We start from the raw sequence: 15,795 nt of genomic DNA, 5'->3' as shown, positions 1-15,795 counted from the left end.
AAAACAAATTGACAAAATCTCTCACTATACAAAGCCTTTCTCACCCTTTAACAATACTCAAGGATTTGTATAGTTAATCCTTGCAGTACTGAAGTATGATGTTTGGTATTTACATGGGAAAGCATCATATCTCCTAGAATTTGAATCAATAAATACAGAATTGTACGAATTGATGTGCAAAAAGTGGCGAACAATTAGTAGCCTACATGGATATATACGATTTGCACAATGCCCTCACCAAGTTAGTCGTAGTCATGTCTAATGTTTTCAAAATCAAATTGTCTACGCTGCTTTAAATATCATGCCGCTTAATTCTTCTCTGAAAATTCAATTCCTCTCAAGCAGCCGTGAATTTTGTTTCATATTGAAAAAAGTGTCACTCATTCAGCATGCTGTTTTACTATAGTAGAAAGCATAGAAAGATAGGCGAAAAATACCAAAAGGTTATTTAAACTCAGAAGTCGAAAACAAACCGTCAACGCCATGACTAAAAAAGAAAAAAAAGAAAAAAAAGACCAAAAGACAAACAATTATACACACAACACAACATATAAACTAAAGGATGAGCAACACGAACTCAACCAAAAACTTGGGGTGATCTCAGCTGCTCCGGAAGGGTAAATAGATCCCGCTTCACATGTGATACCCGTTAACATAGACGTGTATTTATATTCATTCACACAAAAGGAGTATTGAAATTTGAAAGTTACTTTTATTTATATTGGTAGTCTTTTATGATTTTGGTGCTATGTCAAGACAACTGAAAACTCATTCTGCTCTGTTCTTTTTTTATGACGGAAATGATACTTAATTTCATACTACGCATCTGATCGTTTGGATGTTTCTACTGGCCATACACCCGATTTTCCAAGATATCACTAATATCATTTACTGCATAACACCTGACCCATAACAGTTCCTTGAAATACCCCAGAATCAACGGCCTGTTGGACCTGTTTATGGCAAGCCGTTCTCGTCAAAACTATGTTTAAACCATTTTTCGAAAAATTTACACACTGAGAATAACAACAAAGCACACTGAGATTTAAAAACTTCAAAACGCACACTGAGAATTGAAAATTACACACTGAGAATTGAAAATTACACACTGAGAATTAAAAATTTACACACTGAGATTTCATAAAGACGCACTGAGATTACAAAAATGAAAAACGCACACTGAGAATTGAAAATTACACACTGAGATTTCAAAAAGACTCACTGAGAATAAATAAACTGAAAACACACACTGAGAATTTGAAATTACACACTGAGAATTTAAAATTACACACTGAGAATTTAAAATTACACACTGAGATTTGTGCGCACTTTTTATGCGCACATATCTAATTAGAATACTTAATCTGAATCTATTACAAGCTTAAAACAACAAGGGGACATAACTCGTTAGTCCTTCGATTTGGTTCCAAATTATTAATAAAAAAAAATTTAGAAATACAAGAACAAGAAAAATACCCACTCACTCTTATTACAAAATATAACCAAATGGTAAAAAACTTTATTAAAATTATAAGAAAACATTGGAACAATCTGCAAAAGAATGCAGCAAAATTTTTACTCTCTCCTCTCGTCCAAGGAAAGTGTCTATTATAGCATATAAACGTAACAAAAATATAAAAGATTAACTAGCGAAATCAGGAAAACACTTGGAAGACTTTTGAAAAGGGACCCATGTTTAATTACTATTATTAGTAATGATCTGAATTATAGGCAACAAACTAACTTATGAATAAAAGCGATATTAAAAGTCTTGAAATTTATTACGAATGTTGGTTGAAGGAATCGCATTTCATTATAATGACAAGAGTTCTTGAGATCAAGATATTAATCTGTTGAATTATTCATCTCATGAATATTCATTAGTAATTTGCATATTAATCTCAGTGTGTATTTTTGAAATCTTAGTGTGTAATTAACAATTCTCAGTGTGTGTTTTTCAATTTATTTCATCTCAGTGTGTCTTTTTAAAATCTCAATGTGTAATTTTGAATTCTCAGTGTGTGTTTTTTATTTTTTTAAATCTCAGTGTGTAATTTCGATTTCTCAGTGTGTTATTTTAGGTTTTTAAATCTCAGTGTGTATTTTTTTCGAAAAAAGGATTTAAACATAGTTTTGACGAGAACGGCTTGCCATACCTGTTGGATGTTGTTAAATTCACCACGACTCTTGCTTGCGGAAGCATAGGAATGAGTAAATTCAACATTGTGTTTTACCTGCTTTCCTGTAACTGTTTAATTTTGATTTTTTTTAAAGTTTGTATGGGCCTTTTTTTAAATATGAAAGAAATATATCTGTCAGGTGTCCTTACCGATATTTTGGCGCAATCCTTGATGACAGCACTTAGTTGCAAATGCGACATTTACGTACATATATAAAAATAAGATGTGGTATGTTTGCCAATGGGACAACTCTCCACAAGAGACCAAAATGACACAGAAATTAACAACTATAGGTCACCGTACGGCCTGCAACAATGAGCAAATCCCGTGTCACATAGTCAGCTATAAAAGGTCCCGAAATGACAATATAAAACAATTCAATCGAGAAAAATAACGGCCTTATTTATGTACAAAAAATGAACGACAAACGACAACCACTAAATCACAGGCTCCTGACTTGGGACAGGCACATACATCATGTGACAGAATGTGGCGGGGTTAAACATGTTAGCAGGATCCCAACCCGCTCCTAACCTGAGACAGTGGTATAACATTACAACATATTTTAAAGAACGAACTATAAAAATCAGTTGAAAAGGCTTAACTCATCAGATGGACACAAATACAAGTGGACGTGGCCGAGTACTTGTACATCCCAACAACAAAAAGACACAAGGTACATATCAGAGAGTATTCACAGTTAACTGACAGCTCGTTCAAAGCAACTGTAACAACTAATAAAAACATCTTGCATCTAAGACGTAAAGCATTGATGATATTATAATATCTAGACGGTAACGCATTACGTTGGAGCATACTATATTATATGTTGCAGCATCTTGCAGAGAATGTATGTTTGAGATTCTTAATTAGCGGAAATGCACAAATGTCTCCTGTTGTCCATTCATCATGTATCAAGCTGGTATTGATGATTGTTGAAAAAATGGTGAATAGTATTATGATAGCTGCTAATTCATTTTATATTTTTTGTTTTACATTCTATGACATATTTCTTCTGGTCCCCATACTTTTTATATGTTTAACCCATATTCTAATTTTGTTCTTATACTGTCTTTCCATTTTGGATGTAACTGTTTATGTAGTGGTACATATTTAGTTGATGTCTTCTTAGTTGATACAATTATAGTGAAATGTTCATTCAATGTGTTTGCTCTGTCATGGTCGTTTTCTGCTCTTACTAAGAACTGCTTTAGTCTTTAGTGGTATACATTGAGAGAGTTCTTTTTTTTATCTGACCTGGCCCTGCTAAGTGAGCTTTTCTCGTTACATGGCGTTCTTCGTCCGATTTCGTCTTTGTTAACTTTTTCAAAATTTCTCAGTCTCTGAAACTACTGGTCAAAATGTTATTGAACATGTGTCTTTTAGGGAGTCGCCTGATAGTTTGGGTTAAACTTTGCAACAATCATCATTGATGTATTTAGTCTAAAAACTGTGTTGGATAACCCTGAAAGTCAACCAAGTTAGCCGACATGGCTAAAATTAAAACATGGGAATGATATACAAGTGCTGTCCATTAAAAAACGCTATGAATAACGAAAACCTGATGTGAAAAACATGTCTATTCTGACATCGGACTCGGAATTCTTTTAAAATGAGTTTTACTATGTGTATTGCTTCATATGTGTTTCTTTATTCTACATTGGCTAGAGGTATAGGGGGAAGGTTGGGATCTCACAAAACAAGTTTAACCCCGCTGCATTTTTGCGCCTGTCCCAAGTCAGGAACATCTGGCCTTTGTAAGTCTTGTATATTTTTTTTAATTTAATCTCATCCATATGTTTTGGAGTTTAGTGTGACGCTCATTTTCACTGAACTAGAACACAATTTCATTTAGGGGCCAACTGATACCACCTCCGAGTGTGGGATTTTCTCGCTGCTTTGAAGTCCATTCACATCAAAACGGTTAAATGACTTCTTATAGGAGTTATCGACCTTACATGACGATTTTTCTCACTTGCATGTTCGCCTGTTATATTGAAATATATGACAAATAGATAGAAACTTTTAATAGCAAAAATTACCAGCAAGACAAGATCTATTGATTTTCATAGTTCTTTATTTCCCCCCTTAAATTCCGTCTATATAAAATTTTTTTTCCGTTTCCGTTTCCGTTCCGTTTTCCGTTTCCGCCGTTTAGCAACACCTATCAAAACGTCATCTTTTTAAAATTAGCAAATACAATATATTACAAGTATCCATTTCTTAAAAAAAAAGAAGAGTAAGCAACGACAAATATCGAATTGTTCAAAATATTTGAAAAAAATAAACAAAAGCTTTGTTATTCGACTTTTGACGATGCGAATTTAAGCATGGATGCAATTTGGGTACTCCTCATTACAGAATCATTGATGGTTAAATGGAGGTTAGTTCAGACCAATTTTTCTATGATTCCATATGAATTGAAAATCAAATTGGTGTACATATATAATAAAGAAGGATACGGCTACAAAATAAACACAAAATGGAAATGTTTGTCTTGATCATAAAAAAACTTACTTGCAAAAACTGTCAAAATAGGTACAATTTGGGTACCGTCACGTTATATGTAAGTTAACCTGACCGATAGCCATTTTCCGATTGTTAGTCGTCGGTCGGAAAATTTATTTTTCTGAATACACTACCTGTTGCAAAAGGAAGGGGGTTTCTGAAACTGTTTCGATAGAATACAGATTAGATCTGAGTTTTGACTTTGCTCTGAGTAAAGCAAGTCACAATAGGTCGACATTTCAATCAAATAAAACATACAACTTGGCATATGGTATACATGAAATAGTCCAAAGAATGAAAAGGATATTATATTATATGTTTTGCTTTGTCGCCTTACTGGGACTAATGTACCGAAAATCCTGAATACAAAAAAAGAGGCGGAAGTTACCAAACGGACATCAACAGCCTTTAATATGTACTTATCATGCATACAGATCGAAATACAAATTTACAAAACACTACATTATCAAAACACAACTAGATAAATGAAGAACTGAGAGAAACATCATTTCAAGATTAGAGGAGATGTTTAACACCAGGGATATGAGAGGGTGTGGATGGGGCTTTACAGATTAAAGATTGATATGCCAAAATAAATAGAACAGAGAAAAGTGGACAATAAAAAAAGAAATAGAAGAGATGGACCAACAATTAAAGGAAGAGGACTGGTGATAATATAAAAGTAGAAAATAATGGGCAAAACGTAAAAAGAAAAGAGAAAAATGACAAAACAAATTATAGAATACAGAAATGAATGACCCCTATCCAAACCCTAATATAATCAACAGAGATATTTTTTGCATTTGATATCAGTTTTGATTGGACCGATCTTTTAATCATGAATATCAAATTTGTGTTCTCAAGCCAAATGGGATAACATTTGTAAAGATTTTTTTTTATTAAGCTCAAACTACATCCATTAGAAGGCTAAATACATCGTTAGACAACACTTGTAACATACATGATAATTCCTTTCTATAGTTATGAGGTGTGTTAACAGGGAAGTGTTATCCCGAACACCCCCCCCCCCCCCCCCCTCAAACCCATAAATCCCAAAAAGGGAATCAGTAATTTCCGAGTCCCGATAGGAGTAAATATCGAATTCCCATGAAAATAAAAGCCTACTGCCGAATCGTCATTAATGGGCAATAACTCCAATAAGAAGACGTCGGACGATTTCGGCCGTTTTGACTTATTTGTAGATTTTTTGCTGGTAACTTATGATCATTAATTGTATTTAAAAGTAATTACAAGCAACTGTACAGCCTTCAAACCCACAACGTTTAGTCGACTTTAAAAGAGCCCAACATGAAAAATGTCAAACAATTTATTTTGGAAAACTAATAGCCTAATTTAACAAAATAAACATGACAGACAGGAACCAAAGGCATCCACTGTCAGAACTACAGACTTTGAACAGAGATGTTATGAAATGAATGAAATAAGTTACATATATAGAGGTTTTTAAAGTTTTATCCAACATTGTCCAAGTCGTAGATAAAAAAATTGTTTTAATGAACAATATACAATGGAAATCTTTTTTTATTATGTGCCCATTCAGAGGCATTGGTTGTCAAAAAGACAACTCTCTCCTTCAGAGACACAATGACTATTGGTGACCATACGGCCTTCAAACATGAGCAAAAACATACCACATAGTCAGCCAATGTTTGTTTTGCCAACACTTCAATTTAAACTCTGCATTATTCCTCGACTGCAAGCATATTTTTATGCCCCACCTACGATAGTAGAGAGGCATTATGTTTTCTGGTCTGTGCATCCGTTCGTCCGTCCGTCCATTCGTCGTACCGTCTGTGCGTCCGTTCGTCGTACCGTCTGTGCGTCCGTTCGTCCGTCCGCTTCAGGTTAAAGTTTTTGGTCAAGATAGTTTTTGAAGAAGTTGAAGTCTAATCAACTTGAAACTTAGTACACATGTTTTCTATGATATGATCTTTCTAATTTTAATTCCAAATTAAAGTTTTGACCCTAATTTCACGGTCCACTGAACATAGAAAATGATAGTGCGAGTGGGGCATCCGTGTACTTGGGACACATTCTTGTTACCAATATTTTGTCGGCAAATCAAAGGATGTAGGTATTCAAGAAATATAACCCTTCAGTGGAGGAACCCGCTTTTTAAAAAAATGGCTGGATCCACATTTACCCTTTCATCCCCGTCGTAAAGTTTGCCAAACGGACACCTAATTCATTGACTGTTTAATTCGTTTTTCGTCCTGCCTGATGTTTGATATAATTCAAAACATTTCATAAGTCGCTATTTTTTTGTATCATACTAATCAATGATTTGCTCTTTCAGATGGCTTCCAAACATCTTTGTCAGCCGTGTGAGACAGAAGATACGGTTGTTCCGGCTGTAAAATGGTGTACAGAATGCGAAGAGAATCTGTGTAAAGATTGTTTGCAGTTCCACAAAAAAGGTAAAGCGACGAAAAATCACCATGTAGTTGATATTTCCGAAGCTGGTGTCTTCCCAACACTCGAAAACCAACAATGTTCGAAGCACAGTGGTATGTTACTGGATTTATTTTGTTTAGATCATGATGCATTGTCCTGTAGGCAGTGCATGACAGAAGAACACAGGGCGTGCAGTAAGTTATTGCCTTTAGACGTTGCCGCAAAAGATGTTGCTTCATCTGCGTTAGTCAGTGACCTGTTAAAAGACTTCGAACTTTCAGTAACTGCTTTGTGTTCTATTGAAACCACCATAAAAACCCAGTTAAATTTAGAAGAAGATCAGAGGATAGCTAAACACAAAGACATCACCTCCTTAAAGGAACGTTTACATAGACAGATAGACGAGTTGGCCTCTCTTTTAAGCGAGCAAATTGATAAAGTTTCAAAAGAACACCGACTTCATCTACAAGAACAAGAACATTCCATCACCGAATCAAAGGAGTTTAATATAAAACGCATAGAGGAATTAGAAAAGGTTATTCAACATGGATCAAACAACCAAATATTCATCCTTGCCCACCAGCTAAAGTTATTACAAACAAAAGAAGAAGCATCGTCTATCGATGTATGTCAAAAACTAGATAAGATTGAAATACATTTCCCCATGAAGCAGGAACTACCATCTTTTTCATTCTTTAAGGATATTTCCTTTGAGAAAATGCCTTTAAATGTACATGCTAAGTTCAGTAAAGCCCAAGTTGCCGAACGTACTTACCACAATGACTCTGCTAAAAAATTATATTGCAAGTCTACGACTAATTTTGAATCACAAATCAGAGGAGTGGCTGTCACAAAACAAAGCTATTTACTGATATGTTTTCAAAACGGTACAGTGTCACGATGTTTTCCGGATGGAAAAGTCGACAAATCGTGTAAAGTAGGCGGAAGCGCTTTTAATATATGTGTAATTGATGAAACTGACGAGGCCGTTATAACACTTCCACAAATTAATGGGATACAGTTTATAAACTATATTCAAATGAAAGTCGTTAAAACAATAAGGACTGTTATAGATTTATGGGGAATTACATTGTTTAAAGACAAATTAGTTGTTGGTGCTAGGAACAAGATGCAGTTCTTTACCAAAGACGGCAGTCCTTTACACACCGTTGATGTTCCATTTGTAGATCAAACATCTTTTTGTTTCATGCACGAAGGGAAAAAAAATGAAATATATGTGTCGTGCCATTCATTCTATGGTATTACAGAAGAAGGCACACTTTTATTAAAGCACAGTGCAGCTTTAAACAGACGAACCAATGGTATCTGTGTAGACCGTGATGGCAACATTTATGTCGCGTCGCAAAATTCAGTTGTTAGGCTTTCAAAAGAAGGAACAGTTTTAGACCAGGATATTTTAGACAAAGTAAAACAATACGGTGATATATGGGGTATTGCATTTAATAGAACATATACACAGATGTATGCCGCTACTACAGATGGCCGCCAACTTACAGTGTTTGACTTTAAATAAGCTAATTGGTGATAACCTATACTATATAGTACTTCAGAAGTTCAGAAATCAGTTGCTGATTGATGCTTATTGGTTTGTCGATATTTTTTCCCAATATAAACAGGAGCATGTAAAAAAAAGCTTTCAAAATCACGTAAAAAAACAACAGTTAAAATATAAAATGCAACTATTCCATATCGCTAGCTTAATAGTTAGAAGATGTTGTGTGTAGGTAGAGTTGGCAGCAATCCAACGACAACTATGCACATAAAATACTAAATCGACAAAATAAATTTATCAACAATATGCGGTTGTTTTTACAATTTGTTAAGCGCTAAATTGGTGTGTTTACAAAACATTTGAAGATTTCAAACCGATGTAATCATTCAAAGTGTAAATGAACTATTTAAATATGAATTAACGCAACCACTGACAATGTTTCCTTATTGTCTTCATTTCACAATAACTAGTACAACCAGTTAGTTTATACTTAATATTTTCTAATTGAGAGAACAATCTATAGTTTTTTACTTAAAAGCCGTTGTGTTAATGTGTCATCCATGTATCCCTAAACAATGTTTTTGAGATATGCTTTCTTTAACTTATTCTTTTTGGATTTAATAGTAATATATGCTCCTTATTAGATGTATCAGTATTTGATTTATTGATTTATTGATTGATGGTTGTTTTCAACGCCAAGTGACAGATATGTTCTGCATATACAAAAAGAGACAATGTGAAAAATAGGAACATTGTACTGAACAGCGGTATAAAGTAAAATCACATTAGTACTGAACTCCGAGGAAAAATCAAAACGGAAAGTCCCTTTTCAAATGGCAAAATCAAATGCCAGTAAACATTAAACGAATGGACAAAAACTGTCATATTCCTGACTTGGTACAGGCATTTTCTAATGCATACAATGGTTGACTGAACCTGGTTTAATAGATAGCTTAACCTCTCACTTGTATGACAGTCGCACCAAATTCTATAAACCTACCCATGCCTTTATTAATTGGTCTGACAGTCACAACATGATTGAAGAATACAGCTAACACCAAATAAATAGTATAGAGGACTGGTGACCTCTTATTGACGGTGGTGGTCCTAAAGTGTATGTATGAATCCTAGTTGTTGGTTATACTTAATGATTGGTGTAAGCTGGTATATTTCGTTTGAGCCTATCGAAACTCTGGTTAAAGCTTGCGATCCTCCTGATGATCAACTTCAGAGTAGGGAATACGCCAGTCCTTGCTAAGCGATATGAAAACACTCTATCATTGCGTTGTGGTTGAACATCACGGTCCTATTGCATGACTGTCTTGTTGCTCTTGTTAAAGTCGAACAAACATATTGATCATGGGTGATGGAGTACTATACTCTCTGTCCTCACACACACTCTCAAGTGTTGTGTTCAGACTCTCTAAATAGAGTCTTTCCTATTGAGGTTCACAACGTATCTGCTCAAATCAGATTCAGACTGGCATTCCAGTTATCAAAGACTACGTCGCTCCCAAACAAGACTGTGGCGCTCTTTTTCAATTCTACCTAATCTTATAAATAAGACAAGTTGAATTTTTGTAGTTGCGTAATATGTTTCTGTTCTTCTGCCCGTCTGTCACTAGGGCAGATGTTAATCTAGAGCATGTACCCTTGACTATTCGGTATATTAATATTTTTTTATTTCCATATTTCCAATTTATTACATTTATATGATTTTATTTAAGAATAAATTACAAAGCAATATATATACTATGCAATGTAATAAAAACAACAACAAATTTTTATTCAATAAAAAGTCAATTCAAATTTATATATACAACGATATAATATAGACGTAATAACCGGTGTGTATGTTTACATCCCCTAAAATGTCTAAAGACACACTAAATTTTCAAGGATTGACCGTATACGTGGGTACTCAAATTTTAGAGTGATGTCAAGACAGTGTCCAAACTCCCGTAAGGCTATACAGTTACCCAAATAGTTTATTCAAGCTACGCTTAGTGTATTTGGTCCTGATAGTTCTTGCAAAAATATAAAATTCACAATTACACATAGCGGAATGTATAAGTACCGAGCAACGCAAAAAGGATATTATCAAAATACAGAATACACAGTTAAGTTCTAAATTTAAAAAGAAACAATATAGCACGTTATTTAGATAATTAACAACGAAAGTACTTAGATTCTAAACATCAAGACCATCTTGTATTATTTGTGAAGTTGTGAACCTTTTTAACCGGATTTTTGTGACAAAAATGTCGGTTATTGATTTGGGGATGTACGGCGGGCGGGCTGGAGGGCGGGCGACAATTAAATGTTGTCCGTGCATTAACTCATGAACCGTTCAACCAAAGCTTTTAAAATTTTAATATGTTGTTACTGACAACTAAATGAAGGTCAAGTTTAATAATGGCGGTTTTGACTTTAACCGTTCAGGAGTCATGGTTCTTGAAAGATTGAAAAATGGAGTTTCCAATCGTGTCCGTGCATTTACGCATGAACTGTTCTACCTAAGCTTCTCAAATTTTAATATGTTGTTACTGATGACAAAATGGAGGTCAAGAACAAAAATGACGATTCTGACTTTTACCGTTCAGGAGTTATGGTTCTTGAAAGATTGAAAAATGGTGTTTCCAGTCGTATCCGTGCATTTACGCATGAACTGTTTTACCGAAGCTTCCCAAGTTTTAATATGTTGTTACTAATGACAAAATAGAAGTCAAGTTCAATAATGACGATTTTTACGTTTATTGTTCAGGAGTTATGGTTCTTGAAAGATTAAAAAATGGTGTTTCCAGTCGTGTCCGTGCATTTTCTCATGAACCATTCAACCAAAGCTTTTGAAATTTTTATATGTTGTTACTGATGGCAAATTAGAGGTTGAATTCAATAATGACGATTTTGACTTTTACCGTTCAGGAGTTATGGTTCTTGAAAGATTGTGAAATGGCGTTTCCATTCACGTTGTTGCATTTACTCATGAACCATTCAATCTAAGCTTTTCAAATTTTAAGATGTTGATACTGATGACAAAATGGAGGTCAAATTTGATATTGACGATTTTCACTTTCACCATTCATCAGTAATGGTTCTTGTGATTTTGTCAGGACACAAATAAATATTAATAAATCCGGTTTGCTGTCGTTGTGACAGCCTCTTGTTTGACTAGTGAGCTGATTTAACAATCATAAAACCTGCACATACATGTAATTCCTAACGGCATATATGTGTAGTTTAATATATGTATAGCAGTGCTATTTCTTTTTTCTCATCCCTGTTTTGAAAACTATTTAATGTGACAATTTTAACATTTTTCATTCAAAATTATCTATATCTATGAAATTCGGTTTATTTATTTCGATGCCTGACAAAAGTAAGCTATATTAGATCGGTACACACATTTAAATGTTGCTGATAAGTTCTTCTCACGTCTAAAAACAATACGCGGGGTAACATAATGATGGTGATATTGGCAAAAAGAAACACGACAAGGTACCTAATGCCAACCTTTTGGAATCATACATTACACATGGAAATATCTTTTTAATTTTAATCATGAGAACCCAAATGTAGAAATAAGTAAAGATTTAAATTCAATACTTGAACACGTTGAAACAATTAACTACACACATTGTGGTATTAAATAAACTAATCATGGATACCAGGTTTGAAATTTGATGTTTGCCCCTTCTCCTTTATTTACACATATATACACACTCTCTCCAAAAAAAATATAAGAAATATAAAACAATGTACGAATAACAACACTCGACTAATGTCCACATAGAGATAAAAAAATGCATGAATTACAATGAGAAAACTATCCACATGAGACAAAATTCGTGGGTATAACTTTAAGGTTTTTCAATTTTAATGTCCTGGTCACTTGCAAAAATCCAAACCCCCAAAACACACCGTTGTAAGTATGCTCCTACGCTACCACGATATCATTATATATAACTTGTCAAAACCCATATTTTCAATTTGACATGGCATCAATTTATATATAATTAGTCGAGTACCATTTGACAATCGATATCAACCGTTTAAGATAAAATTCTATTTAATTACTCTGGTTCTATTATTGAATCACTTTTTACATACACATTTGGTCAATGAAGTATTGATATAACATGCAGATCTAGGATACCGAAAAGGGGGATCTGGGTCCTAAACTAGGCAGTGATTGAAATGGACCATGTTAGAAATATATATACATGTGTATATAATTCCGAAAGAAACTAATCAGAGTCGAAATAAGCCCTACTACACTACACCTTCTTAATTCACCTCTGATAAAGATATTTTGATAAAATAAAAAAAAAACAGAAGACAAAAATCGTAATCGATTTAAATGTGCGGTTATCTCTCTCTTCACCTTTTAGGACTTTGTATATACATGCACCTACGAAGTAACGTTAGCGTGCAAGATAACGAATATCAATACGAATTGAAGTTGTTTAATGTTGTTTTAAGGTAAGACAGTTACGCAAATGCATGTAAACAATGTACATTGTATATATACATATAATATATACATATTAAACTCGTCTTAACATCAGCCCAACATTGTTGATATATAAGTTTAACGGATTGCACAGCATACATGTAACCGTTGTGAGAATCTTAAAATTTTAATCAATATTTTCCTTATATGCATAGTAAAGTCTTTTCTAGACTAAAGCGGTTTTCGTCGCTAAAGCATTTAAGAAAGATTGTATTGTCAGAAATTGAAGACCAAATCTTTACAAACACAGAACTTAATAAAGTCCAATGTGTGATCGTCCTCTATCGACAATTTACATTTTCAACAGAATTTGAATACACTTTCCAAATGTTATTCATACTATGCCAATTTTTAATATATATAAAGTTTCCTTGATAAAATTTGTCCAAGTCATTTCGTTCTAGAATTGCAGTAAACATATCTTGTATTAGTCAATACAAAAAATATCATTTGATATTTCAAGACGATTTATTAAAAACTGAGATTCAATCTCTGAAACTAAAATTAATGAAACTAAGCAGTCATTCTGGTAGAAGGTGTTCTACAAATTATGCATAACTGTTGAATCAGTTGAATACATATAGCCAACAGATGTTCTCTGTAATTGTCCAAGATTTCATAAGGCAACCACCATGCAAAACGTACTGAATTACTGAATTGGCTTCATAACTGTTAACCAGTCTACACCTGAATGTCGATTGAGAGGCATTTCTTCGAAAAAATCAAATTAAATATTCTTCTCGGAAACCACATGTACTATGCCAATGTCAACCAAACTTTGTTGAATGATGTCTGTGTTGTCTTTTTGAAATGACCCTTTTAGTTTCAATTAATCAATTCGTACTTTTCAATTTACTTTTCTAGATGGCATTAAAACATCTATGCCAGCTTTGTGATGAATCTGCTCCTGTTATACAATGGTGTACAGAATACAAAATATATTTGTGTAAAGACTGTTTCCAGTACCACACAAACCATGTAGAGAATATACTTGTGAGATTACACGATACGTTACGTGAAGCCCAGGTTGTCAAACAGATTAACCCTACTGATTCGGTAAAAAAAATATATTGGAAATCGACGAAAAATGTCCGGTCAAGGATCACAGGAATTGCTTGCACTAAAGAAAACTATGTACTGATATGTCGTAATAAACCACTTACTGTGTCGCGATGTTTACCTAATGGAAATATCGAAAAATCTTGCAAATTAGATGGTGAAGTATTTAATATATGTGTAATTGATGAGACCGACGAGGCCGTTGTGACGCTTCCAGAAGTCGGGAAAATACAGTTTTTAAAGTACATTCCAATGGAAGCCGGAAAAACAGTAGCCACTTTTCCACATCCTTGGGGTATAATGTTGTGTAAGGAAAAATTAGTCGTTGGTACTGAGAAAAAGATGCAGTTTTTTACAAAAGATGGAAGTCCTTTGCACATCGTTGATTTTCCATGTGTAGATACCACAGCAATTTGTTACATGCACCCAGGTGACATAACCAGATGTATGTTTCGTGTAAGTCTTTCTATGCTATTACAGACGGTGGCAATATTTTGTATAAACACAGTGGACCCTCCTACAGACGAGCTAATGGCATTTGTATTGACCGTGATGGAAGCGTTTATGTCTCGTCACGAAATTCAGTTGTAAAGCTGTCAAAAGAAGGTACTATTTTAGACCACAATGTTTTAGACGATTACAATGCATATGGTAAAATATTAGCTTTAGCATTTAATAGAACATATACACAGATGTATGCAGCAACAGATGGTGGCAAAAAACTAACAGTTTTTGACTTCAGATGAGTAGATATGTGAAGGAAGCTGTTTAATGTACTATATTTTGAGAGTTGTGTCAAATAATTTCGACTGTATTTGTTTCACTTTATAAATTAAAACTGTATTTAAAGATGTATACAATTGTCAATCAAATATGTAAGCACTAGAATGACATATAAATGAAACTTAAAAACTTTATTGTTGTTGAATATATAAACTCATTTTCTACAAAAGATTGATTAGTGTACGGGCCAAATACAATAAGTTGAAGAGCAATTCGATTTCCATGATTTTCAACACACCTCTTTATACAAGATCAGTACATTTTGCGGAAAACGTAAAAAGTAATTCGACATGAGTGATCTTCGTTGGATGGCCTTATGCACTTACACTCAAATCAATCCATGTGTTCGTAGATAGTAGATGTTTTTGTGTCCTGTTAAGTTGTTATACGATGATGACTGATGTACCCATATTTTGACTATTTTATTAATTGTGACTGTTTATTTAACGCATCATGTAAATGTAGCGGAATTTGATGAGACTGTTATTAAAGTGAGAGGGTTAGCGCTATAGAACCAGGTTTAATCCACCATTTTCTACATTTGAAAATGCCTGTACCAAGTCAGGAATATGACAGTTCTTGTCCATTCGTTTTTGATGCGTTTTGTTTTTTGATTTTGCCATGTGATTATGGACTTTTCAAATTGATTTTCCTCTGAGTTCAGTATTTTTGTGATTTTACTTTTTGCTGGTATAACACATGATAATGTAAATGACTTTGGTTGATTTTGGAACTTTCAAATACCAAATATCAGATGAAAGATAGTCTGTTTTTTTTGTATTTGTTTTTTATTTCAACTTAAATTTCGATCAGTTACAGCCTTT

At 33.8% G+C, this 15,795-nt stretch overlaps 1 protein-coding gene across 2 annotated transcripts in view; it reads left to right on the top strand.

Annotated features, from left to right (window-relative positions):
• The window catches only part of LOC139482411 (uncharacterized), a 29,355-nt gene extending 20,272 nt beyond the window's left edge, over positions 1-9,083 (top strand). For both annotated transcript variants that reach the window (XM_071266314.1, XM_071266315.1), the window contains exon 2: positions 7,006-9,083. In XM_071266314.1, coding sequence (XP_071122415.1) covers positions 7,006-8,637 — 1,632 coding nt within the window. In that variant the 3' untranslated portion in view covers positions 8,638-9,083. The remainder of the gene's footprint in view (positions 1-7,005) is intronic.
• Positions 9,084-15,795: the final 6,712 nt, after the last annotated feature.

Source organism: Mytilus edulis, chromosome 7 (assembly GCF_963676685.1).
Source record: "Mytilus edulis chromosome 7, xbMytEdul2.2, whole genome shotgun sequence".
NCBI lineage: Eukaryota > Metazoa > Mollusca > Bivalvia > Mytilida > Mytilidae > Mytilus > Mytilus edulis.
This window is presented reverse-complemented; position numbering and strand designations above follow the sequence as displayed.